Source organism: Podarcis muralis, chromosome 8 (genome assembly GCF_964188315.1).
Source record: "Podarcis muralis chromosome 8, rPodMur119.hap1.1, whole genome shotgun sequence".
NCBI lineage: Eukaryota > Metazoa > Chordata > Lepidosauria > Squamata > Lacertidae > Podarcis > Podarcis muralis.
Window position 1 is genome coordinate 12,534,953 of NC_135662.1, and position 25,491 is coordinate 12,560,443.

Sequence of the window (25,491 nt, forward strand, 5' to 3'; positions counted from 1 at the left end):
AAAGGTTGTGTACTTAACTTATCTCCTTGGCTCAGGGGGTCCCATAACTCCACAACCCTTTGACATTTCTCCCATGAAAATAGGGATGTCCTAAGGAAAAGCAGGACGTCAATTCAGAATCCAGGACGACTTCTGTAAATCCGGGACTGTCCCTGGAAAATAGGGACACTTGGAGGGTCTACAGGACAGGAGACCCTTGACGGTTAGCAGGGGGCTGGTCCACCGTCCCTTAGTCCTTGTGTGGGGCCACACTATATTTTGGAAGGGAAAAAAATGAATGAATTCCTATGCCCCACAAATAACCCAGACATGCATTTTAAATAAAAGGACACATTCTACACATGTAAAAACACGCTGATTCCCGGACCGTCCGCGGGCCGGATTTAGAAGGTGATTGGGCCGGATCCAGCCCCCCGGGCCTTAGTTTGCCTACCCGTGCTTTCCAGCCTTCTTAAATCTACTGGGAACAATAAACGCGCTTTCTATGAACCCGACTTCTGACTCACTCTTTAATTGCGGTTTGCAAGGACAACACATCCTGCTAACATCGAAAAAACAAAACAAAAAACGGCGCTGAGCAAACATTGCCCCACAATAAACCAGGGTGGATTTTGTTTGTTTGCTCGCTTCCCTCCTGACTCTCCCCCCGCCACTCCTCCCCCCCCGCCCCCCCCCCCAGTGCCACTGTGAAGCGTGTCCCCCTGCCACGCCGCAGAATTGCGAAAGGAAGTGTCAGCTGGGCCTTGATGACAGGCTGCGGGTGCCTCGTTCTGTGATTAGATGCCTGCATGCATTAACGCCGTGTGTAATTCGCCTCAAATGAAAGAGGCTTCCAGGAGGAAATTAAAAGGAAAGCCAAAGACCCGGCGGTTTGCCTCCATTTAATTTTGCATGATCAAAGCATAACATGCTTCCCAGGCCCAGCCAGGTTTTGTCATTTATTTATTTCTTTCCCTGGTGCGCGAGGCTGAGGAGGCCCGTGCGCCATGCAAACTAATAAGAACGAAATGCAAATGCGAGGCGAGCCCTCTTCCCCATCGTGCTTCTGTATACAGTGGTACCTCGGATTAAGAACTTAATTCGTTCTGGAGCATAGCTGTCATCCTTCCCTTTTTTGGCGGGAAATTCCCTTATTTCAGCACCGTTTCCCGCTGCTATCCTGGATTGTTAGATATCCCCTAGACTGTCTCCAGGTCAGGTGAGGCTGCAGATCCCTTATTTTCAAATCCGAAAGTTGACAGCTATGCTGCTGACCCCTTATTTTCGAGGCTGCTATTCCCTTATTTTCAAATCTGAAAGTTGACAGCTATCTTCTGGAGGTCCGTTCTTAACCTGAAACTGTTCTTAACCTGAGGTACCACTTTAGCTAATTAATGGGGCCTCCCGCTGCCGCCGCGCGATTTCTGTTCTCATCCTGAAGCAAAGTTCTTAACCCGAGGTACTATTTCTGGGTTAGCGGAGTCTGTAACCTGAAGCGTCTGTAACCTGAGGTACCACTGTATTACGCCAGCGTAGCATCTGCAGGAACTTAGGAATCAGCAGTCAAACCTATGCTCCCATCTAGCTCAATATTGTCTGGGGACCTTCTGGTGGATTGATCAAGGCTCTGACGGACAGATTGATAACTGACTCACCACGGACACCTCCCTTGTTCTCTTAAAATGGCAGTAGCATCCACCAGAGAGGTGCCAGAACTAAGTTCCGCTGAGTTCCGGCTGAAAAAAAAAGCCCTGTTTATTTCCCTCCCAGGTGGCGTACCTGGTTCTTCCTCTACCCAGTTGATCCTCTCAACAACCCTGTGAGGTAGGTTAGGCTGAGAGACAGGACTGGCCCAAGCCCCTTACAAGCCTTATGGCTGAGTAGATGCTAGACGCAGGGGTCAGCAAACTTTTTCAGCAGGGGGCTGGTCCACTGTCCCTCAGACCTTGTGGGGGGCCGTACTATATTTTGAGGGGGGAAATGAACGAATTCCCATGCCCCACAAATAACCTAGAGATGCATTTTACATAAAAAGCACACATTCTACTCATGCAAAAACACCAGGCAGGCCCCACAAATAACCCAGAGATGCATTTTAAATAAAAGGGTACATTCTACTCATGTAAAAACACGCTGATTCCTGGACCGTCCGTGGGCCGGATTTAGAAGGCGATTGGGCAGGATCCTGCCCCCGGGCCTTAGTTTGCCTACCCATGTGCTAGAGCAGCGGTTCTCAACCTATGGGTCCCCAGATGTTGTTGGACTACAACTCCCATCATTCCTGAGCTCTGGCCTTGCTAGCTAGGGGTATGGGAGTTGTAGTTCCACAACATCTGGGGACCCACAGGTTGAGAAAGGCTGTGCTAGAGCCTTGGGTGCACTAGGTTTTTGTCCAACACTGTAACCACTACCCAACACTGCCCTTTCCTTACTAGACACCTGACATTATTCTACAGTTAAGGGTACGTATGACTTGTCTAAAGCTGTGCAGAGTACATTCCCGTAATGGTTCCCCCCCCCCCTTCCTGTGCTATTCCTGTCTTCCATACTCATGCGAATACGAAGGAAGTTAAAAGGGCTAATTAGCTGAGCAGGTTTACTTTCATCCCTTGAGACTCCTTAATAAAAGATCCAGACACAGCTAGTTTTCAACCGTCCGAAGACTAGGGTTTTTTTTAATCTCTTAATTCTCTGCATCTAAATATATTTTCCCTGCCCCACCTCTTCATTCTACAGGGTAATCAATATGGCACATCACTTGCAAAGAAAATTCCATGTGATCCTGGGGGAGAGTTGAGTGACACAAATACAAATAATGTCGTTTTAGGATTGCCAACCCATCTGGGGAAGTGGGGTGAAATCACTGGGCTGTGTTTTATTGATCCCCCAAGACCAGGCGTCGGCAACCTAAGGCCCATGGGCCACAAGCAGCCCATGGGGGTCGTTTAACCAGCCCACGAGCCACCCCCGAACCGAGCTGCCCGCTGTGCGAGTCCCTGCGCTAAACCGGTGCAGCGCAACGCGGGGACTCGCTTCCACGGTGCCGGAAATTGCGTCTGCGCAGATCCAGATGCCAAAAATCGTGTCTACGCAGACGCTGGAAATCGTGGGCGCATGCGCGATCCAGCCCACAGAGGGATCTCTGCTGGAGTGAGCCGGCCCAGGTGAGGTAAACCTTGACAACCCCTGCCCCAAACCCACCTTCTTAGGTTGGAAGATTTGGGACAGACAAAAGAATTTCTTCACACATTGCACAAACTAGTCACTCCCATAAGAGGCAGGGGCTGCCCAAGCTGGGTGGCTTTGAAAGAGGATTAGGCAAATTTATGGCGATTGCGATCTATGGCTAGTAGCCACAATGGCTAGTAACCACAATAGCTAGTAGCCACAACGGCTAGTAGCCACAACGGCTAGTAGCCACAATAGCTAGTAGCCACAATGACTATGTTCTACCTCCACTGTTGGAGCAGCAATGCTTCTGAATAGCAGTTGCTGAAGTGGAGAGCACCCTTGAATTTTGGCTAGATTGTTAAGGGTGGCAAGAGTTGTTTGGAAGCCCTCATTCTGTTTACAGAGGTGCATTCTCAAAGTAGTTTAGCAATACAGACCCTTCCAAGTGTCCCTATTTTCCAGGGACAGTCTTGGATTTACAGCCAGAAGCTATTCCTTAGGACACCTCTATTTCATCAGAAAAATGTTGGAGGGTATGGTAGGATGTCCCTATTTTCATTGGAGGGTCTGGAGTTCTGCGACCTACAAGCCAAGGAGATAAGTAACTATGCAACCTTAAGAAGACATCTGAAGACAGCCCTGTATTGGGAGGTGTGTTTTATTTTAATGTTTAATATTTTATTATGTTTCTATATATGCTGGAAGCCACCCAGAGTGGCTGGGGCAATCCATCAGATGAGCGAGGTATAAGTAATAAAATTGTTGTTGTTGAATAAAAGGTAAAGGGACCCCTGACCATTAGGTCCAGTCGTGGCCGACTCTGCGGTTGTGACGCTCATCTCGTTTTATTGGCTGAGGGAGCCGGCGTACAGCTTCCGGACCATGTGGCCAGCATGACTAAGCCGCTTCTGGCGAACCAGAGCAGTGCACGGAAACGCCGTTTACCTTCCTGCCGGAGCGGTACCTATTTATCTACTTGCACTTTGACGTGCTTTCGAACCGCTAGGTTGGCAGGAGCAGGGACCGAGCGACGGGAGCTCACCCCGTTGCGGGGATTTGAACCGCCGACCTTCTGATCGGCAGGTCCTAGGCTCTGTGGTTTAACCCACAGCGCCACCCGCGTTGTTGAATAGGACGTCCCTATTTTCATTGGAGAAATGTTGGAGGGTATGCAATCAATCCCTTTTTCCAATGAACTCTGGGAATTGTAGCTCTGGGAGGGGAATAGGGGTCTTCTAGCAATTCTCAGCACCTCTAAGAAATGACAGTTCAGGTCCTGTATATGTATGCAACGACAGCGGCTAGAATGATATATGCCCAGGGTTGGAAGGAAGAGAGAACCTCATCAAAAGAAGAATAGATATCGAAATTGATGGGCTATGCAGAAATGGCGAAATTGACTGGGAAGATTAGACTCCAAGAAGATAATTTTTTAAAAAAAACAAATGGGTTAATTTTATAGAATATACAAAAGAGCAATGCAAATATTTAAAAACGCTAGCAGGCTTAGATTAGCATTTGTAACATAATTGGCAAAGTGTATTGAAAAAGTGTTCTCGAAGCTACAAACATGAGTCTGACCATACTGCGGGAGGTAGTGGAAGACAGGAGTGCCTGGTGTGCTCTGGTCCATGGGGTCACGAAGAGTCGGACACGACTAAACGACTAAACAACAACAACAATTGAAAAAGGAGATTTAAAAGATTAGATAAAAGTATAAAGTCACAGAAAAGATGAGAGATAGTCGGCCAATCGGTGTTAAAGAAGGATAGAACTTTCTTTATGTACGCTACAACAGCAGCAAGAATACTTATTGCAAAGTATTGAAAGACACAAGACATACCCACTCTGGAAGAATGGCAGATGAAGGTGATGGACTACATGGAATTGGCGGAAATGACTGGCAGAATCCGAGACCAGGGAGAAGAGTCGGTGGAAGAAGACTGGAAGAAATTTAAAGACTACCTACAGAAATATTGCAAAATTAATGAATGTTAGAATGATGTTGGATTGAAATTAAGTGGTTTCTAGCTGTAATGGTATAAAAGAATATGAAAAAATGGTTTTTTATAAGTAAAAATTTAATGTCATAATAATTTAAGATTAAAGATCAGGATAAAATTAACAGGGAAAGAAACTGCTGAACTAATAAATTGAACTGGAATACAAAAAAGGGAGGTATGAGGAGGCCCGGGAAACAAGTAAATGAAAAATAAGTGATGAAAAGATTGATTTGTTTTTAACTATTTGTATTTTGTATTTTGTATTTTTTCTTTTTCATTTTATAATATTGTAAAAACCCTAATAAAAATTTATATAAAAAAAAGAGAGATAAAGGATAGAAACCAGGGAAGGGGTGGAGGGAAGTTGGGGGGTTGGAAGAACCCCTACATAAATGATGAAATTGTTGTGGATGAATGCAAGTAAAATTGTATGCAGAACTCTTTAAAATAAACTACTTTTTTAAAAAAGAAAAAACAGTTCCTGGGATTATTTGGGAGAACTCAAGACTGTTTAAAGTGCTGAAATGTTTAGTGCAGATGGGGACAAACTGAAGACAGAACCAAATCTTGGCTGACAGCTGGTGAGTGTGGTCTCCCTACTGAAAGCCCACTTTTATTTAGGTACAGTGGTACCTTGGTTCTCGAACAGCTTGGCTCCCGAACGAATCGGCTCCCGAACACCGCAAACCCGGAAGTAAGTGTTCCGGTTTGCGAACGTTTTTCGGAAGCCGAACATCCGAAGCGGCTTCCGATTGAGTGCAGGAAGCTCCTGAAGCCAATTGGAAACTGTGCCTTGGTTTTCCAACGGTTCCGGGAATCAAACGGACTCCTGGAATGGATTAAGTTCGAGACCCAAGGTACCACTGTATTGGCATCAAGTATTCTTATGTGCAAGGCCAGCGCTAACATAAAACCTGGAGTTTTATGCCATTTTATGCAGATGAGCTTTTGTTGCGTCTTATAATTTATGACTATGTTTCTCTTTTTTACTTTCATTTTTTCTCTGCAGGACATCTGTTTTTGAAGATTGGAGTTAGCAATATTTTGTTTGTTTTTTGGAGGGGTGCAAGTACTTAGTAAGGCAATTAGCTCCTACGGACAAAGATCCATATAGTTAAAGCTATGGTTTTCCCAGTAGTGATGTATGGAAGTGAGAGCTGGACCATCAAGAAGGTTGATCCCCGAAGAATTTATGCTTTTGAATTATGGTGCTGGAGGAGACTCTTGAGCGTCCCATGGACTGCAAGAAGATCAAACCGATCCATTCTGAAGGAAATTAGCCCTGAGTGCTCACTGGAAGGACAGATCGTGAAGCTGAGGCTCCAATACTTTGGCCACCTCATGAAAAGAGAAGACTCCCTGGAAAAGACCCTGATGTTGGGAAATATGGAGGGCACAAGGAGAAGGGGACGACAGAGGATGAGATGGTTGGACAGTCTTCTCGAAGCTACCAGCATGAGTTTGATCAAACTGTGGGAGGCAGTGGAAGATAGGAGTCCCTGGCGTGCTCTGGTCCATGGGGTCACGAAGAGTCAGACAGGACTAAACGACTAAACAACAAGTACTTAGCCTTGCCTAGGGCACAAAATGGCCTGCCACCCCTTATGTGATTCTCTCTGTGATGGGAACGATCTCTTCTTGAGGCTCTGAAGAGCAGCACCAAGCCCACCCTCCCCGATTAGCCCTCTTTATAGCAGCAGATGCTATTAAATTTATCATAACACACATCAAACTCTGTGCTGGCTATTATATACTATTATTAAATTAATAATATTCTATATTCAAAGCCCATGTGCTGTCACTAATCTGTGGTGCCCCTTCCCCATAATTTGTTACCTTCTTTCCCACCTTCTTTCCTTTACAAGTTTTTATGTGTTTGGGGGCGGGGGTGTCTTGGGGTCCTGTATCTGTGAGCGTAGAATGCTTGAGAGCAAGCTTGCCAAACCAGTCCCTTTGCCTAGGGCAGAGGTTTTCAACCTTTTTGGGTCCACGGCTCCCTTGACCAACTACATACCTGAAGGAGCGTCTCCAAAACCCACCGTTCAACCATCACCTGGGCCAAGAGCTCTCTGTGAGCTAGAGAGGTCCAGCTCCGAGGGCCTTCTGGTGGTTCCCTCCCTGCGAGAAGTGAGGTTACAGAGAACCAGGCAGAGGGCCTTCTCGGTAGTGGCCCCTGCTCTGTGGATCTCCCTCCCACCAGATCAAGGAAATCAACAACTATCTGACTTTTAGAAGACATCTGAAGGCAGTCCTGTTTAGGGAAGTTTTTAATGTTTGATGTTTTATCGCTTTTTATTATTATTACATGCAGCCACTGGGAGAGATCATCAGGAGGTTTGGGCTGGGTGTTCATCAGTATGCGGATGATACCCAGCTCTACCTCTCTTTTAAATCAGAACCAGTGAAGGCGGTGAAGGTCCTGTGTGAGTGTCTGGAAGCGGTTGGAGGATGGATGGTGGCTAACAGATTGAGGTTGAATCCTGACAAGAAGTACTGTTTTTGGGGGACAGGAGGCGAGCAGGTGTGGAGGATTCCCTGGTCCTGAATGGGGTAACTGTGCCCCTGAAGGACCAGGTGCGCAGCCTGGGAGTCATTTTGGACTCACAGCTGTCCATGGAGGCACAGGTCAATTCTGTGTCCAGGGCAGCTGTTTACCAGCTCCATCTGGTACGCAGGCTGAGACCCTATCTGCCCACAGACTGTCTCGCCAGAGTGGTGCATGCTCCAGTTATCTCCCGCTTGGACTACTGCAATGCGCTCTACGTGGGGCTACCTTTGAAGGTGACCCGGAAACTACAACTAATCCAGAATGCGGCAGCTAGACTGGTGACTGGGAGCGGCTGCCGAGACCATATAACACCGGTCTTGAAAGACCTACATTGGCTCCCAGTACGTTTCCGAGCACAATTCAAAGTGTTGGTGCTGACCTTTAAAGCCCTAAATGGCCTTGGTCCAGTATATCCGAAGGAGCGTCTCCTCCCCCATCGTTCTGCCCGGACACTGAGGTCCAGCTCCGAGGGCCTTCTGGCGGTTCCCTCCCTGCGAGAGGCCAAGTTACAGGGAACCAGGCAGAGGGCCTTCTCGGTAGTGGCACCCGCCCTGTGGAATGCCCTCCCATCAGATGTCAAAGAGATAAACAACTACCTGACATTCAGAAGACATCTGAAGGCAGCCCTGTTCAGGGAAGTTTTTAATATGTGACATTTTTGTGTATCTTTCATCTTTGTTGGAAGCCGCCCAGAGTGGCTGCGGAAACCCAGCCAGATGGGCGGGGTACAAATATTATTATTATTATTATTATTATTATTATTATTATTATTATTATTATTTTGTTGGGAGCCACCCAGGGTGGCTGAGGAAACCCAACCAGATGGGCGGGGTGTAATAATAATGGGGAATAATAATAATAATAATAATAATAATAATAATAATAATAGTAGTAGTAGTAGTAGTAGTAGTAATTTTGCATTCTTTCTGTGGTACCCCTGTGGGGCTCAAGAGCCCATTTATGTCACCCAGCAGCCGGCAGCCCCTCACCCTTTTTTGAACACCCCCCCTTGTGGAGTGTTCCCTCAGCCTCCTCTCATCTCCCCTCTTCTTGGGAGTCCTCTGGGCAGCCACTGCTGCTGCCCCAGGTCTCTGAGCTCCTTCTTTGTAACTTAAAGCCATGGGTTCAAGTCCTACCCTTCAGAGCAGGAGAAATTTAAAGCTCTCTCTCTCACACTCTCTCTCACTCTCTCTGTGTGTGTGAATGCACACATATATTTATAATTGCATCAGGCCCTAGATTTACTTTGACTACCTTTTTTCAACATCCCTTCCCTCTCCTGGAATCCTTGCTTATCTTTTCGCCCCTTCGCAACACCAACTTCTCCATTCTGCCTTGTGAATTGTTTTCCGGTTATCTTTGCAATTCTAGAAAAAAAGGAAGGACGTTTAGCCTGGAGCCTAAATTCCTCCCATTGTCAGGGAGTGACATCACATCAGCATCCCCATCTGGAAATTAAGGAATACCAGATCTAATATCTGTGCGTGGTATGTATACAATACCTTCCTGCACTTTCCCCAAGCCGAAGGCAACCTGAGTCCCACTTATTGTCTGTACATTTAGAAGTCAAGTCCCTTCTTCTTTGCATGCATGATTTTTCTTTATTTCCTGACTAATGCAGTGGTTAACTGCAGCAGTTGAAGCCTGCCCTTCTAGCATTCAGTTGCAAGAATTGCAAATCCCTGCACAATAATCTTCCTGGCGATTCAGTTCCCGGGGATGGATGTCTCTTGGCCAGGACTGCCCCAAGGGTGCACATATAATGAGTGTTTGGGAGGTAGGCAGCAGTCGCTAACTGTGAAGGGGCAACGGGACGGTTGGCGCAGTGCGATTGCACCAGCAGGAGCATAGGATTATCTCTGCCAGTGCATTTGCACTGTGCTGACCACCCCACAATTCCCGTCTCCTCGCCACAATGAGCAACAGCAGCCCACCTTCTGGGAAGCTAGCATAGCATCTCTGCCTAACCCTCTTCCCTTCTGTCCATCCTTTGCCATAGTCCTACTCAGTTTCCATTTAATCCTCACAACAACCCTGAGAGGTAGGCGAGACTGAGAGATTGTAACAGGCCCAGCGTTACCTACCAAGCTTTATGGCTGGCTGGTTGTATTTTTGAAATGAGATCTCCTACTGTCCTAATCCAATGTGCGGTGAGATCTACCGCATATTATTAGTGTTAATAACAACAACAATAATAATTTATTATTTATACCCCACCCATCTGGCTGGGTTTCCCCAGGCACTCAGGGCGGCTCCGAACAGAATTAAAAACATGATAAAACATCAAAGATTAAAAACTTCCGTAAACAGGGCTGCCTTCAGATGTCTTCTAAAAGTCAGATAGTTGTTTATTTCCTTGACATCTGATGAGAGGGCATTCCACAGGGCAGGCACCACCACCGAGAAGGCCCTCTGCCTGGTTCCCTGTAACCTCACTTATCGCAGGGAGGGAACCTCCAGAAGGCCCCCGGAGCTAGACCTCAGTGTCCAGGCAGAATGATGGGGGTGGAGACACTCCTTCAGGTATACTGGGCCAATGCCGTTTAGGGCATGGGTAGGCAAACTAAGGCCCGGGGGCCGGATCCGACCCAATCGCCTTCTAAATCCAGTCCGGCAATCAGCATGTTTTTACATGAGTAGAATGTGTGCTTTTATTTAAAATGCATCTCTGGGTTATTTGTGGGGCATAGGAATTTGTTCATATTTTTTTCATTCAAAATATAGTCTGGCCCCCCTACAAGGTCCGAGGGACAGTGGACTGGCCCCCTGCTTTAAAAAGTTTGCTGACCCCTGATCTTAACGCATGAAACAGGTTGAATCTTATCTGTGCTAAACATTTGAAGCAGCGCCATGCCGCTTTAAGCAGTTATGGCACCCCCAAAAAAATCCTGGGTAGTTTCTTAAGGGTGCTGGGAGTTGTTAGGGGAGCCCTAGTTCCCAGGGAGAGGAATTGACACTTAAACCCCTTTGAGAATTGTAACTAGTGTGTGTGTGTGTGTGTGGGGGTGTCTCCTAACCATTCTTAAGGTAAAGGTAAAGGGACTCCTGACCATTAGGTCCAGTCGTGGCCAACTCTGGGGTTGGGGCGCTCATCTTGCTTTATTGGCTGAGGGAGCCGGCGTACAGCTTCCGGGTCATGTGGCCAGCATGACTAAGCCACTTCTGGCGAACCAGAGCAGCGCACAGAAACGCCGTTGACCTTCCCGCCAGAGCAGTACTTATTTATCTACTTGCACTTTGACGAGCTTTCGAACTGCTAGGTTGGCAGGAGCTGGGACTGAGCAACGAGAGCTCACCCCGTCGCGGGGATTTGAACCGCCGACCTTCTGATCGGCAAGCCCTAGGCTCTGTGGTTTAACCCACAGTGCCACCCTCAAAAAACTGTAGTTCCTAGGATTATTTGGGGGAAGCCCTGAGTATTTGAAGCGGTATGATACTGCTTTAAATGTATAGTGCAGATGGGCCCCTTTTCTTTTTGCATTGTCGGTTCTGGTTTCTGGATTTTCTGGGTCCTTGGGACAGCAGTCAGATATTTGCTCCATCCAGCTCAATATTGCCTACACTTACCGGCAACTGCTCTCCAAGTTTTTAGACATTTCCAAGTTGGCAACAGCATTCTTCTGTCCATTCAATTGATTCGGTTGGTTTCACGACATTTTATCCAACTTCCCCTGGCCTGTTTATGTTTTAATACGCTCTTCACTGCTTTCAAGGCCTTTGGGCTGAAAAGCAGTATATATAAATAAACCATCTCCGCACCTCTAAGGTTGTTCCCACCTTTTCTGTGCGCATTTATCAGAACACACAGTTCCCCCTTGAAGCAGAGAACAAATGGAAAGGGAAAAAAGGTGCCTTTCTTTATATTAGCAAAGCTGGGGATCTGATTCAGGTGGGAGATTAGAATAAAGCAGCAAATAATGGCTATTAACCAGATGAATACATTCTGCTTCCATTGCTGCAGGTAGGAGCCTTCTCTATATGAGAGGCAGTGTGGCGTAATGGTTAGAGCAGGCTTCCTCAACCTCGGACCTCCAGATGTTTTTGGCCTACAACTCCCATGATCCCTAGCTAGCAGGACCAGTGGTCAGGGATGCTGGGAACTGTAGTCTCAAAACATCTGGAGGGCCAAGGAAGCCTGGGTTAAGTGTTGGACTGTGACCTGGGAGAGCAGGGTTCAAATCCCCACTCAGCCATGAAGCTCACTGGGTGACCCTGGAGTCAGTTATCTCTTAGCTTAACCTACCTCACAGGGCTGTTGTGAGGAATGTCCAAATATTTGCAAGGTGCCGATCTCTTAATGTGGTAGCAGTTGTGCTTTGGAACTCCCTGCCACTTGACGACAGGCCCCCTTTTATCTATATTGCTTTAGATGTATGATTTATTTATTTTAAAAATTTCAGTGAGCCTAGACATATTATCAACCCATATTCACTTTTAACAGCGAATATAGTTTAATAATAAAACTCATTTAGATAAGTCTTTTAGCTGTCTTGTCTACCATTTTACTTACACTTAGGGAGAGCTTTGCGACTAAGCAGTTTAGACATCTGAAGAAATAAACAAGCGTGCAAAACTCTGTAGAATGACTGCCATGGAAACAGTTCGTACTGTATATTTTTTACCCCACAGCATACATAGATGCAGTTCAATCGCCTAAAAAGAGCCAACAGCATTCTCTCATTTGAAGTACATGAGAATTAAATTGATTTACTGGGGTGACTCAGGGCACCTGAACCAGTTGAACAGGTTAGTCCTCCCAAACTGTTCATTTATTTGGGATTCCTAGTGTCCCTTCCTTCAGACGGGTAGAAACGGTATTATACCAAGAGAGATCCCTCTCTGCAGCAGATCAAAAAGGGTGAAATGAAGAAGGGACTTACTGGGAGAGTTTCAGCCCCATCCTAAGCACGCTTGCTGTAACATCTGACAGTAAGAGCTGTTCGACAGTGGAATTTGCTGCCAAGGAGTGTGGTGGAGTCTCCTTCTTTGGAGGTCTTTAAGCAGAGGCTTGACAACCATATGTCAGGAGTGCTCTGATGGCGTTTCCTGCTTGGCAGGGGGTTGGACTCGATGGCCCTTGTGGTCTATTCCAACTCTATGATTCTATCTACTGCATTTCGTGGGACTCCCTTCTGAGTATGCATGCCCAGTGCTGACTGCTTACTCCTAAATAAGTTGCTAGACTACAACTCCCATCATCCCTATTGGCAACATGGGCTGGGAGTTCAGCAAGAGCTGGATAGACACACATTCTACATCCATGTACACAATTTGAACCTGGGTCCCGGGCTTCATCATGCAGTGCATTTTCTCTGCCAGAGTTTAATGGTTTCTCCCATCACCTTTTAACTTGTTGGAAGCCACCCAGGGTGGCTGGGGGGTAACCCAGTCAGAGGGGGCGGCATATAAATATTATTATTATTCCTGGAATCAAAAGAACACACAGCAGCAACTGGCAATCGCTTTCTGTTGCAGTTTGCAGTTCAGAATCCTCCTCCTTTGTTTTAAAGTCCGTTTATTATTATTAAGAGAGTATATTATACATTTTTATGGGAACCACCATATAGCAAGATGCATGGTGATGATTAGGATCTGTGGCTGAGTGAGGAATTTCCTGCGCCAGCTTAAAACTCCCAGCATCCTCGGCTCAGCCAGAGATGCAACGGTCACATAGCACTTTCATAGTCTCAAGTCAGGTAAAAATCATGTCTTGCAAGTTCCCCTCTACAGGTGCCATTTTTCTAAGCTGGGTGTGTCTGTGTCGCGGTGTCGTTTAGCAGCCAACCCCTTTTCTCTGTGAACATTTGGCAGTTGGTGCCCTCCCCGCAAAAAAATACACCAGTCCACTAGGGCAAAAGAACACACATTGTATGCGAGAGGTTCTGGTTTGCATAACAGCAGACAGGATAATAACTTCCTGCTATAGATCTTTTTTAATTGGAAGTGTGCCGGAAATGGCATGCAAATGATGTGTAAATACAGGAACGCACACTGCCTGGCCTTGCAGAAACCATTGTTTACATCAGTGGTGCCCAAACTTTTTTCAAAGAGGGCCACATTTGATGAAGTGAAGGGCCATGAGGGCCGACCAAAGTTGTTGACTTTTTGGGGGGATTTTACTGACCAGAGGGCCAGATTAGGCCCCACAAAAGGACTTTGGACACGCCTGGTTTACGTAAAACTGGGAAGGGCTTATTTCCTGATGCTGCAAAGACACACAGGCAGTGGAACCGAGGGATGGGAAATCTAGACAGAGGATCCCAACTCCCACCAACCCAAGCCAATATGGCCGTTGGTCAGGGATGATGGGAGTTGTAGTTCAGAAAGATCTGGAGAAGGGGCCCACAAGGCTCTCCAACTTGTGAGCTGAGAACAGTGAGCTGGTTGGAGCCATGTTCTAAGGAAGCTATTACCACTGTTCAGCCATGCAATATTAGAGCACTGCTTTCAGCCACATGGAATCATAGAAATGTAGAGTTGAAAAGGACCCTGAGAATCACCTAGTTCAGCCCCTGCAATGCAGGAATCGAACCCGCAACCTTAGCATTATTCAGGTCCACACTGTAACCAACTGAGCTATCCAGGGTTAAATTAGGCGGATACTTCCATTGCTTAAACCAGAGTTTCTCAAACCTCGATCCCCAGCTGTTTTTGGACTACAACTCCCATCATCCTTAGCCGGCCAGGGATGTTGGGAACTGTAGTCCAAAAACAGCTGGAGCCCCAAGTTTGGGAAACCCTGGCTTAAAAAAACCACTCGTTGCAGCACTTCCTGGGAATTATACCTTTAGAAATCCAACGGCCAAGGAAAACGTGCAAGCCACAGATGCTTACAATTTAGGGCAAATATTTTATTTATCTAGAAACACAAAATAAAATCATTTTCTTTCTTTTTTTAAAAAAAATGACAAAAAGATACTTAAATAAAAACGACCAAAAGTTTCTGTGAAATGTTATGGCACGAAAAGGTTCAAGACAATTATAAATTCAGTTGCCACAACCGACTAAGCATTGCAGGTTTTTCTTTTAAATTTTTCTATAAAGATTTTTTTTTTAATAAAGATATGTACAGGTCATTAGGCTGCGTAAATATATTTACAGATGCGGTGACGAACTCTGCGTCACCTGTAAATCACCTTAAGAAAGGAAGGAGGGGGATGGGACGCTTTAAATACAAAAAGAAAAAGGTTAAGAGGAAATGTTCATCCCCCAGAAGCATGAAGAAGATTCCTGCCCAAAGTTTTATCAGTTCAGAGGCAGTTTTGAGGTTCCGGCCAGCCCCGCACCAAGGGCAGGCCAAGGTTGTGTAGTTGTCGAGCATGCAATTGCAACAATTCCGCTTATCACACATTGTTGAGTCCATCAGTACATAGTTTTTGTTTTTTAAAAAAGCACAAAAGTTCTTATACTTCCCCCCCCCAATCAATGTCCATCCCAATCTACACGATGTCTCCCCTTTTTTCCGTTTTTGTTTTCAAACACAAGAGTTCCTGAGCTGCTGGAGTTTGCTTTTCAACTGCTCCTGCCTCCTCCGCAGCTGTTCCTTTTCGGCTAACAGTCTGTGCTCGTCTGACTGGATGGATAAGACGTACTCCGTGGCCTTCTTGAGGATGACGACTTTCGGGGCCTTTTCGTTGTTGGCTACTTCGGGGATCTGGTCTCGCAAGGCAAAGAAGCTCAGCTTGAGCTCGTTCCGCCGCTGGCGCTCCAAGACGTTGTGCGTCCTCCTCTTGTCGTTCTCTTCGGAGTCCGAGGTGCGCGGACTCGAGCATTTGCGGTTGTTGCTGATCTGTTTGAGGACTCGGCCACTGTCCAACTTTAGCCGCTTGGCGGACGGGTATTCGACGCGGGTGGACGGAGGGGCAGCATAGTTGTGCTGGTGGATGGGGACGTGACACCGCTTGAGGACCAGGGGACTGTGGTGGGGCTTCCTGTGCATACCGGACTCTGATTTCCTCGACGCGGGCTGCCTTTTCTCTACTGTAACCACATCGATTTCTTCCTCCTCTTCCTCTTCTTGCTCCTCTTCCTCTTCTGGGGGAAAAGAGAAACACAAGAAAAAGCAAGGTAAGTTTTTTTAAAAATAACAACAGCCTATTTACAGTTATAAAAGTTAAACCAGGGTTTCCAGCTGTTTTTGGACTACAATTCCCATCATGCATGACCACTGGGTCCTGTTAGCTAGGGATGATGGGAATTGTAGTCCCAAAACAGCAGGGGATCCAAGTTTGGGAAACCCTGATTTAGGCAACAGAAGTATCTACTCAATATTGCATGGCTTATCCCCAGAACAGTGGTAACAACCTTGCTCCACCCAGCTCAATATTCCTGACTCACAGGTTGGAGAGTTCCTGAACTACAACTCCCATCATCCCTGGCCATATTGGCTTGGACTGATGGGAGTTCGTCTTAAACCAGGAGTCTCCCAGCTGATTTTGGACTACAATTCCCATCATCCATGACCACTGGTCCTGCTAGCTAGGGATGATGGGAGTTGTAGTCCAAAACCAGCTGGGAAAACCCTGCTTTAAACCAAGCCGGGGGGGGGGGGGGATATTGCTCTGCTTTCAGGAGCAAGTCTGCATTCTCCCCTTCTTGCTGGGAACTGTAATTTTGTTATGCAACGAAAGAAAGATGGTTGTTTAGATGGCATTGCACTCCTCAGAGGACTGTTAACTGTCTCCTGGCTTTCAGATCTCCCTATGTTGAAATTGCAGGATTGCACAACTCTGGAACAGCAGTTCACCAGAGACAGAAGGCGAGCGTTTGGTTCGGCATTTTGCCCACGGAAGGAAACCCCCTTAGCTTGCCCCCACAAACAGATCTTAAGAACAGGAGGATCCCCATTAGGGCAGGCAGGAATTCCTGGCAAAGCACCCCAAAACGGCTGCTGGCCATGCCCCCAACGGCCCCTGTTTACACATGACGTGTCAAGCCTGGTACCTACAGGAGGTCAGGACTGCTTGCGTTGGGAAAAGATGCACTGTGAGAATTGGGACAGGTTGATGCAAGCGCTCAAGGCAGGAGAGTGACAGCATTGAAGGTGATGCAGCCGCACCCTTCAAAGCTTACACAACACGCAGTTTGGGATTCTTCCGAGCACCTCGAAAACTTTCTCCTACTCCACCCCAGAAATTTCTCTGCACCTGTTGAACTGCGCTCCCTAACTCTCAGTTTACTCTCCACCACCGCGTGGGAAATACAAGTAGGAGATATATTTGATTACAGGGTAGCCCGTGGGTTTAAAATTCCCGCTCCAACGACCTGCCCTGACCCCATTATGAAATCTAAGCAGCACAGGCTGCCTCCTTTCCCTCATTCCTCCCTGGTCGACTTTCTCCAGGAAATTCAATTCCTGGGAAGCCCAGCCATGTGTGTTGCTAACGTGGCATTTTTTTTAAAAGGAAGGAGAAAAAGAGATGAGAACACACACATATGCTAGAAGGGGGAGGAACTTGAAATTATTATTTTTTTAAATTGGAAGGGGGGAGGGGAGAAGGAAAGACGAAGATATTCCTATCAGCCAGTGCGTGGCGTAAAAGAAATACAACGCATTCCATTAGGATTTAAGTTATCTCAAAGGTTAAACAGAAGTTCCAGTGTGAACAAACCCAGAAAAAAAAATGTGTTAGCTGTTCTCCCCAGCCCCCCCCCCCAAGTCCCCGATACCAAAACATTTGCAAAGCAGGTAAAGGAGAGAGTCAAGGCCTTTTATTCTCTGAACAGAGTTTTCCTTTTAAAATGTATGTCACTACTGAAGATCACAGCCAAACCTAACTTTACACAGCAAGAGTTTGTTCCTCTCTCCTCCACAGTTTATTAAGTCTGGATAGGATGCAGTTATGACTTAACAGTCGTATCTCTAGGTTTCAAATCCTTCCAAGTCTTAGGGCTTAAGCATAAATTCCCCCGCTCAGGATCAGTGTTCCCATCTGCACAATGGGAACATTCATTCACAAACACGCAACCCTCCAATAGGAGGGGCCAGGGATGGTGAATGGCTGGAATGAGGACTGCATTGCACCTTTTTTTTTCCTGCTAAAAGGCAGGTGACCACTTCATATGCCCTGGGTTGGCTGCAGAATTGGACTGTAGGAGGAGATAACCAACCCTACAGGTAACTTTTGGCCCGGACAGTGTATCAAATTCTTTCGCAGGGAGATTTGCAGTGCACAGTGCAGTGCAATGTGGCTTACTCCCAGGTAAGCAGGTAGGGGGGTGGGAACAGCCTGAGGGTGGAATGTAACTAGGTCCCTCCTCAAAGCAGACCCCATGAAATCAATGGAACCAAGTCAGCCACCTCCATTCATCTCAATGGGTCTACTCTGAGTAGGGCCAGCACTGGCTGCAACCTTCAGTCTGCATGAAAGGAAAGTGGCTTCACCCCCCCCTTTCCAATTCCCCTAACCGTTTGGAAACTGGCAAACACCCAATGTTTCATGCCTTTCTAATCCTAACCAAGTGTCTAGCCATGCTCTCCCCCCCCCCACCCCCAAATTGCTTAGCCCTCCTCTCCAACTCTGGACCCCCCACCTGCATATTTAGGGTCACTGCAGTCAATGCACTAACCTCTCCCCCCCCTCGAAAAAAAGAAAGGATGTCCAGAGGGGGCAGTATCGCTGCTACTCACCAGAGTCGCTGCTGCTGCTTGTGGTGGGCGGTGTGTCCTGAACCAGCAAGGGAGCCGGGCTAGGCTCCGGGGAGGCGGCCTCGACTTTGGGGGGCTTCTCGCTCAGCGGGTACGGAAAGACGACGGACGGGTCGATGCACTCGGCAGCCGTGGCGCCCAGGTCTTGCAGGTAGGCGCTGCTGGGAGACGCGGCGGCGGAAGAGGCAGCGGACGAGGAAGCCGAGGAGGAGGCGGCGGCGGCGGGCGCCGTCGGGGAAGGCTGCGGGAGGCTGCCGCTGCGCGCCGCGGCCGCGCCGTCCCTCCGGGCGGCCTGGTAGGAGGCGAGCTTCTCGGAGACGACCTGCTGGAGCTTGGCGGCGGTGGAGCCTCCGCTCCACATGCAGTCCTGGATGATGATGGACTTGACGAAGGCGTCGTCGCCCGGGTCGCAGATGAAGCTCTGGTTGACCACGTCGCTGCCCAGCAGCTCCGTCACCATCTCCAGCTGGTCGGCGCTGGACGGGAAGCAGCTCGAGCGGCGGCTGGGCGACAGAGGCGGCGTGGGAAGCAGCTCGAACTTCTTCCAGATGTCCTCCGACGGCGCGGGCGGCTGCAACTCGCAGCCGCGGTGGTGCCCCGTCAGGTAGAAGTTCTCCTCCTCGTCTTCGAAGTAGAAGTACGGCTGCACCGAGTCATAGTCGTAATCGTATGCCCGGCTGAAGCTGGGCACCGTCAGAGGCATGGTGGCTGGGGACAGTGCCTAAAAGGGGCGGGGAGAAGATGGGGAACCGGTTAGCTGCGGGCTGCTGCGGGGGCCCCGATCCCATGCATGCCCGTCTCCGAAGGACTCCGCAAAACCCTACTACACACGCACACAAAATAGCGGGGTAAAGTAACCCGGACTAACTACCCCGCGTCTGCATGCACAACCGTCGAGGCACATGAGAACGCCTGGAAATGGGGGGGCGGGGAGTACGAGTTACCTAAGAGACAAGTCAGGAAGGCAGCGCCCCCCAAAGTTAACGAGGGTCATCCCGGCTGGAAGAGCCGGGGCGCACGGCGACACCCTCGCCCGGTTTCCCCGCTCGGTTCAATGCAACGCGCCCTCCGCTTCCGACGCTGATAAGACGGCTTCACTGAGTTCCCTGCTACCAGTCGGCTAAACCGCCTTCGACGTAAGGAGGAGGAACGGGCTCGCTAGAGCCCGGGCTCCCGCCTCCTTTCCGAAGCAAAACGCCCACCCGCGGCCCCCACCGTCGGCGCGCACCGAAAATCGCAATGCGCGGGGAGATCCGTCCGGAACGCACAATGCATTGCGAGCCTATACCTCGGACACAGGGGGGGGGGGGGGAAGGATCCGGTATCTAGTGTCACCCACGCCAAGCGAGGCCCCGTCAGGTACCCCCCACCCCCGACGAGACACGCATAAATTTGCTCTGTGAATGAGTATCTCCGGCTCAACCCGAGAGTCCCCGGGATTCGAACCGGCGCCACCTTAAAAAAAAAAAAATCCACTTGGGATCCACTCCCATCTCCTGCCGCCCCCACGAGCCTGCGGCGCTCCGGCTCCCCGCCCCTTCGGAGTACAAGCGCCCCGAGGTACCGTCGTACCTCCCCCCCGCCTGCCCCACTGGAGTATATCCGGGGGTATTAACCCAGGCGGCGCCCTGGCGAAGGATCCTGCGTCCGCCAAGAGGAATGTTTCCTCTTAAGGTCTCCCTTTTCCTTCCTCCCAAAACGGGTTCGAAGCAAGCTTTCTGCAAGAGTCCTCTTAGGACCACGCAACACATGGACCTCCCCTCCTCTCCACCCCGGGGCAGGCGGGCGGGGGATTAAGAGAGACCCCCCAATTTTCCTGAAACTGGGTCCCCACCCCAACCTCTCCACGCGCGAACCGCAAGAGCAAATTACCAGCCGCTTGCAAATGCAATTTCAATGCAAAGCTTCAACAGGAGAGGAAGCGGTATATCTAGGCGCTTCCCCCAAGAAATCTAGGTCCACTACAGTCTTAACAATGCAAAATTAGCTCCTCATCAAAATCCCCCTTCTCAAAGCTCGCTGGGAGCCCGCCTCCTTTGAAAGAGGAATAAATAAAATGCGTGCCGGGCTGCTTCACTCGGACACGCTGGAGACAACCGATCACTTTCGCCTAAGCGAAATTCAGATATCCCGCCTCTCAAAAAAAAAAAAATCCACACACGCACCAAGAAAGAGCAAGCCAGAGAGATCCCGGCAGAATAATAAGAAAGGCCGGACTTACCGGTTCCTCCCAGGTCCCGGCTAAAAAAGACAGCGGGTCGATTATTTGGGACGTTGCGGATATATCTATGAGAAAAGGGGAGCCAACGAACGCAGGTTTAAAAAGAAAAAAAAGCCAAGTGGGGGACGGCAATCTGCTCGGCCCCCCCTTTCCTTGTAAATCCTCAAAAAGCAAAAAAAAAAAAAAAAAAAAAGGAAAAGCAGTCCGTCCAAAGATCTCGGTTGTAAATCCCAGGGAGCGATGCAGCAAGCCGGGTTCGAAGAGTTCTTGGTAGTGCGCGTCGGATTTCAAGAGTCCAAAAAAATAAGCCTTTAATTATATAAAAAAAAGGAGCAGCGCCTTGGGATGTAAGAGAAGGAATAGGTAAGGGGGGCGCGCCGAGGCGCGCGCAGCGGGGTGACGGCGGACAGGCGCGCGCCTTCGGTGGGGTATTTATTTATTTATTTCTTCCCCGCAAAGGCGGCGGCGGCAGCGGCGGCAACAGTAGTAAGATTGTAGTAGTAGCGGCGGCGGCGCCTTTCCCAAGCCGAGCCGGACCCTCCCCTCGGCTCTGCGAAAGCAAAGTAGTGATGACTCCGGCGCGCCAGGCCTTTTATAGGTTTGCAGGGCTAAGCGCTCCGCCTCCTTTTTCCCGCCAACTGTGGAGCCGAGCTTTGCATACGGGCTGCAACAAGGAGCTGGGAGGAGACGAGGAGGAGGAGGAAACGCGCGTCTTGGAGAGGGGAGGGGGGGTACCGCCTTCCCCGCTCGCTCCCTCCCTCCACCCGGGGGTGGCGGCGGGGAAAGGCTCGGAAGCCGGCGGCCAGAAGTGGGGGGTCGATTGGGGAAGGGGTCTCGGGCTGGCAAAAAGCAATGGGGAGAGAAGGAAGGGGGGTTTCTTTTGCAAGAGGCGCGCCCGCAGCCAGCGCTTGGAGAGCTCGCTCGCGCTCTGCACTGCGTTAAAGGCGCGGGGAGGAGGGGCGGTAACGGCAGCAGCTGACGCTGGGCCGGTTTAATTCAGCCCGGCCGCCTCTTTCTTTACGTTACGCGCGCCCGCTGCACGGGGCCGGCGGAAGTAAACATAGTAAAAGTCGGGAGGTGTAGTGGCGAGCGAGCTGCGCGCCCTGCAGAGCTGCTGGGTTGTGTATATGTGTATATTGCGCGCGCACCCCTGCACTTCCCCGGAGAAGAAGCGCTGGCTTGCTTTTCCGTGCGCCTTAGCCGGCGTCTGCAAGGCCGGTGCGCAAGCTTGCTACCCCTTTGGAATCAGTGGGGCTTACTTGCGAGTAAGGCGTGCAAGGGATCGGGGCCTCGCGGTGCCGTCTAGTCGGCGGCCGTTGGTTGATGTTTACACACACACACACACCTGCACACAAACTCTGTCTTCTTGGGGTGTGTGGGAGCGTTTTGTTCAGGATCCGCCCCGCTTTCTTCCGCACTGCAAAAAAAAAAAAAAAAAAAAAAAGCTATTTGGGGGATATAATCCGTCTAGAGAGCTCACTGCTGGCGGTTTGCCACTTGTGTGGATAATTTGACGAACATGCAATGCTTTCCATTGCACACTTCTTTACCTGGGAGTAAAGCCCCGTCGAGTTTTAACGGGGCTCACTTCCGACTAGGGAGTGCAAGCCAAAAGACTTCGCAGATCCGTTTCGGAAGCGACGCCTTCGCAGTGCAAACGCCGCCCCTCGCCCCAATTTGCTGCAAATTCTGGCGGGGCGTGTGCTTGGAAGAACGCTTTCCTGCAAGCCGTTTTGCACTTAAATCGGTTGGGTTCCCTGGAGAGATTTGGAAAGGATCCTAAACCTCCTTTGCATGTTTGCGAAGCAAGTGCGGTGGGGTTTTTTTACTCCCGAGTAAAAACGCCGGATTTGCAGCGCACAACCGCAGCCCGCTAGTTTAAGGAGGACTGAGGATCTCAGCGTGCATTTAAAAAGCACGAGAGTTTGCAGGGCCGGGAGGCAGTGAAGACAGAAGATGTCACGAGACTCGGGAATCTGGCGTCGCTACCGGGCGCTGACTTGGGGCGATGCGAGGAGTGGGAGGTGAAGGTTACTGAGTTCAGCAACGCTTACCTGTGTATGTAAGAGTTGGTAGGAGGGGAGCACGGCCCGTTTGTATCTAGACTCTGAAAAGTTGTTCGGATGCCCAAAGAATTCGGATTAAAAATTAGCTCGGGGGATTATTGCTCCACTATTTCATCAGGGGAAATAGCAAGCACACCTCTCAGCTCGCTACAAAGAAAGATCCACAAGCGTTTTGGCGGATGGGGGCGCAGGTTGCAGGTTCACAACATTCTTTTAAATCTCCGTTTACTGTTCACTCAGGAACGCTTTCAACTAACCCAACAGCCCAGGCTGCAACCATTCTTTTGTTAAACAGACATTTTAAATCGGTTTAAACTGCGCACTAACCTAGCAGCAACACCTCCTCTCCAAAAACTGGGCATTGTGGGGTTTACTTCCGAGTAAACATACGCAAGAGTCCAGTGTCATTTTAGTGGAGGACTGTGTATTAAACTCAATCGAGTCCCTTCATTGGCATGATTAAATTTGCTTGAGGCCCAGTAACCGATTTAAGTGCAAATAATCCGGTTTGGAAGATTTGTCTCATGCTAATGAAGGCGAGGCCCTGATCAGATTAGTTTTCCGGAGAGAGCCCCCAAGCGACGACTCGGGTTAGATTAAATCGGGTTTCAAGTGTAAACACGCCATTGTTAAATGACTCTGACTGCATCAAATGCTCCCTTAAAAAAGACTTGCAATTCTAATTCTGTTATCTCCTCAACCCTTTCAGCTGAATAGGGCTGTTAAAGGAAGCCGGACCACAACCCCTGGCCAAGCCCTTTCTGCTGGAGAAAATTCAGATTAGCAAAAGGGAGAGCTTTTGAGAAGTTGACAGCAGGGTTTAAGCATGCGGTGTTTAACTGGAAACAAGCCCCGTTGAAACTGGCGCGGCTTCCTTCCGAGTAAACGGGCATAGGGCAAGCGGGGCTGCAGAGGCAGCGATAATGCAGATCTAAAGGCCCGCCCTGTTCCAGAATCTTGCAAGAAAATTTCAGAAAAGATCCAGCCCTAATACAGTAAATGACTTGCATCCTCCGTTCCTTTGCAAAGCATAGGACATTCAGCCCAGAGGCTTTGCAGGCTGGCTGGCTGGCTGGGAAGAAATGCACATCCTTAAAAGGAGGCAGGAAGGAGCACTTGTTACATTGCACGCTCAAACGTGTTTGCACAAGTATTGTCAAACTTGGCTCTCTCTGCACAGCCGGCTATAAACCGTGCCAGCCCGCCGGCTAAAGTAAAGTAATCCCGCCCTCTAGTGGCGAAGAAGTCAAAGGCTGAAGGGAGGGGCGGGGCTCCTGGGGAAGTTCGTGACTCAGATTACTGTTATTAATATTATTTAAGTAATAAATAGCAGGTTCCTTATGAATGCTCTCACCCTCTCTTTTACTGCTTGCAACCGCACAAGGAGCTGTCTTGAGTCGCTTAAAAAAGTTTGTCTTGAGTCGCTTAAAAAGGGAGTTTCCTTGCATTTTGAGTTTCTTTTGCCTGCATTTTGCTGTCCCTGAAGAGAGTTGCCAACTGACCACGTATAAAAGAGGGCTGTCTTGCTCTTGTGCCTTAACAGCAGCTGTCGATCTTGAGGGATCAACAGCTGACAATCATTTTCCAGCAGATGACTAGGGACATTTCTCACAGGTGATCAGCCTTTCTGTTAAAGCCACAGGGGCTGCTCCAAACATTTTTTTCTTAGTGGTTTTGCTCCTGCGCCGCTAACTACAACTTGATGTGCAAAAAGTAGGTTTATTGCGCTACTTTCGTGTGTGCGCACTGCTTCCTGGCCTTAATTTCACTAGGACAAAATTATGTGTCTTTTTCAGGGATTAGGCAGAATTAAGGCAGGAATTAGTACAGAGAAATGTGCATTTCAAGGGACCCCACATGTTCCAAAGCAGTATACAGTGGTACCTCAGGTTACATACGCTTCAGGTTACAGACTCCGTTAACCCAGAAATATTACCTCGGGTTAAGAACTTTGCTTCAGGATGAGAACAGAAATTGTGGAGCAACTGCAGCGGGAGGCCCCATTAGCTAAAGTGGTGCTTCAGGTTAAGAACAGACCTCCAGAACGAATTAAGTTCTTAACCCGAAGTACCACTGTACCTCTGAACAGTGCCAGATTTATGTATAAGCTAAACAAGCTATAACTTTAGGCCCCACTAACCTGGATGTACATTTCCAAAATATAAGATGAAAAGCAAATAAAATAAAACCTACGTACAGGCAACAGTGTTTTGTGTTGTGGAGGCTCCTATGATGTAAGTAATGGGCCCCACCTGCTAGCCTGCTCCCTAAGATATCACTGGTTTGCTCATTTCTATATATGGGGTGCCTACATTCTGCATGTGCAAATGGCTTTAGATACCTGTTAGGTCCATAAATTACCATATAGCATATATTCAACACAAAAACTGACAATTTGTTATAATAATAATATAATAATAAATAATAAAAATTTATTATTTATACCCTTCCCATCTGGCTGGGTTTCCCCAGCCATTCTGGGCGGCTTCCAACCGAATACAGTGGTACCTCGGGTTACAGGACTCCGCTAACCCAGAAATATTACCTCGGGTTAAGAACTTTGCTTCAGGATGAGAACAGAAATTGTGCTCTGGCAGCGCGGCAGCAGCAGGAGGCCCCATTAGCTAAAGTGGTGCTTCAGGTTAAGAACAGTTTCAGATTAAGAACGGACCTCCGGAACGAATTAAGTACTTAACCCGAGGTACCACTGTATTAAAAACCATACAGCGTCAGACATTAAAAACTTCCCTAAAGAGGGCTGCCTTCAGTTGTCTTTTAAAAGTAAAATAGTTGTTTATTGCCCTGACATCTGCTGGGAGGGTGTTCCACAGGGCAGGCGCCACTACCGAGAAGGC

The 25,491-nt window shown here is 48.7% G+C and overlaps 1 protein-coding gene across 2 annotated transcripts; it reads right to left on the minus strand.

The window, feature by feature from the left end:
* Positions 1–14,531: 14,531 nt before the first annotated feature.
* On the minus strand, positions 14,532–20,884 carry MYC (MYC proto-oncogene, bHLH transcription factor). 2 transcript variants are annotated; one of them, XM_028736154.2, is made up of 3 exons: positions 20,571–20,884; positions 18,332–19,070; positions 14,532–15,735 (listed from the first exon to the last, which is right to left on the minus strand). In XM_028736154.2, the coding sequence occupies exons 2-3, from the start codon at positions 19,050–19,052 to the stop codon at positions 15,176–15,178; spliced, it is 1,281 nt and encodes a 426-aa protein (XP_028591987.2). In that variant the 5' UTR covers positions 19,053–19,070; positions 20,571–20,884; the 3' UTR covers positions 14,532–15,175. The 2 variants fall into 2 exon arrangements, with proteins under 2 accessions (XP_028591987.2, XP_028591988.2); XM_028736155.2 differs by lacking the exon at positions 20,571–20,884 and adding an exon at positions 19,294–19,591.
* Between the last annotated feature and the right edge of the window lie 4,607 nt (positions 20,885–25,491).

What these genes read in the sequence shown, in the direction of transcription:
- MYC (XM_028736154.2), bottom strand. Translation starts at nt 19,052, where the DNA reads ATGCCTCTGACGGTGCCCAGCTTCAGCCGGGCATACGATTACGACTAT. An exon ending in AAGCAGCAGCAGCGACTCTG is followed by an intron (nt 15,736 to 18,331) that starts GTGAGTAGCAGC and finishes CTTTTCCCCCAG; the next exon opens with AAGAGGAAGAGGAGCAAGAA.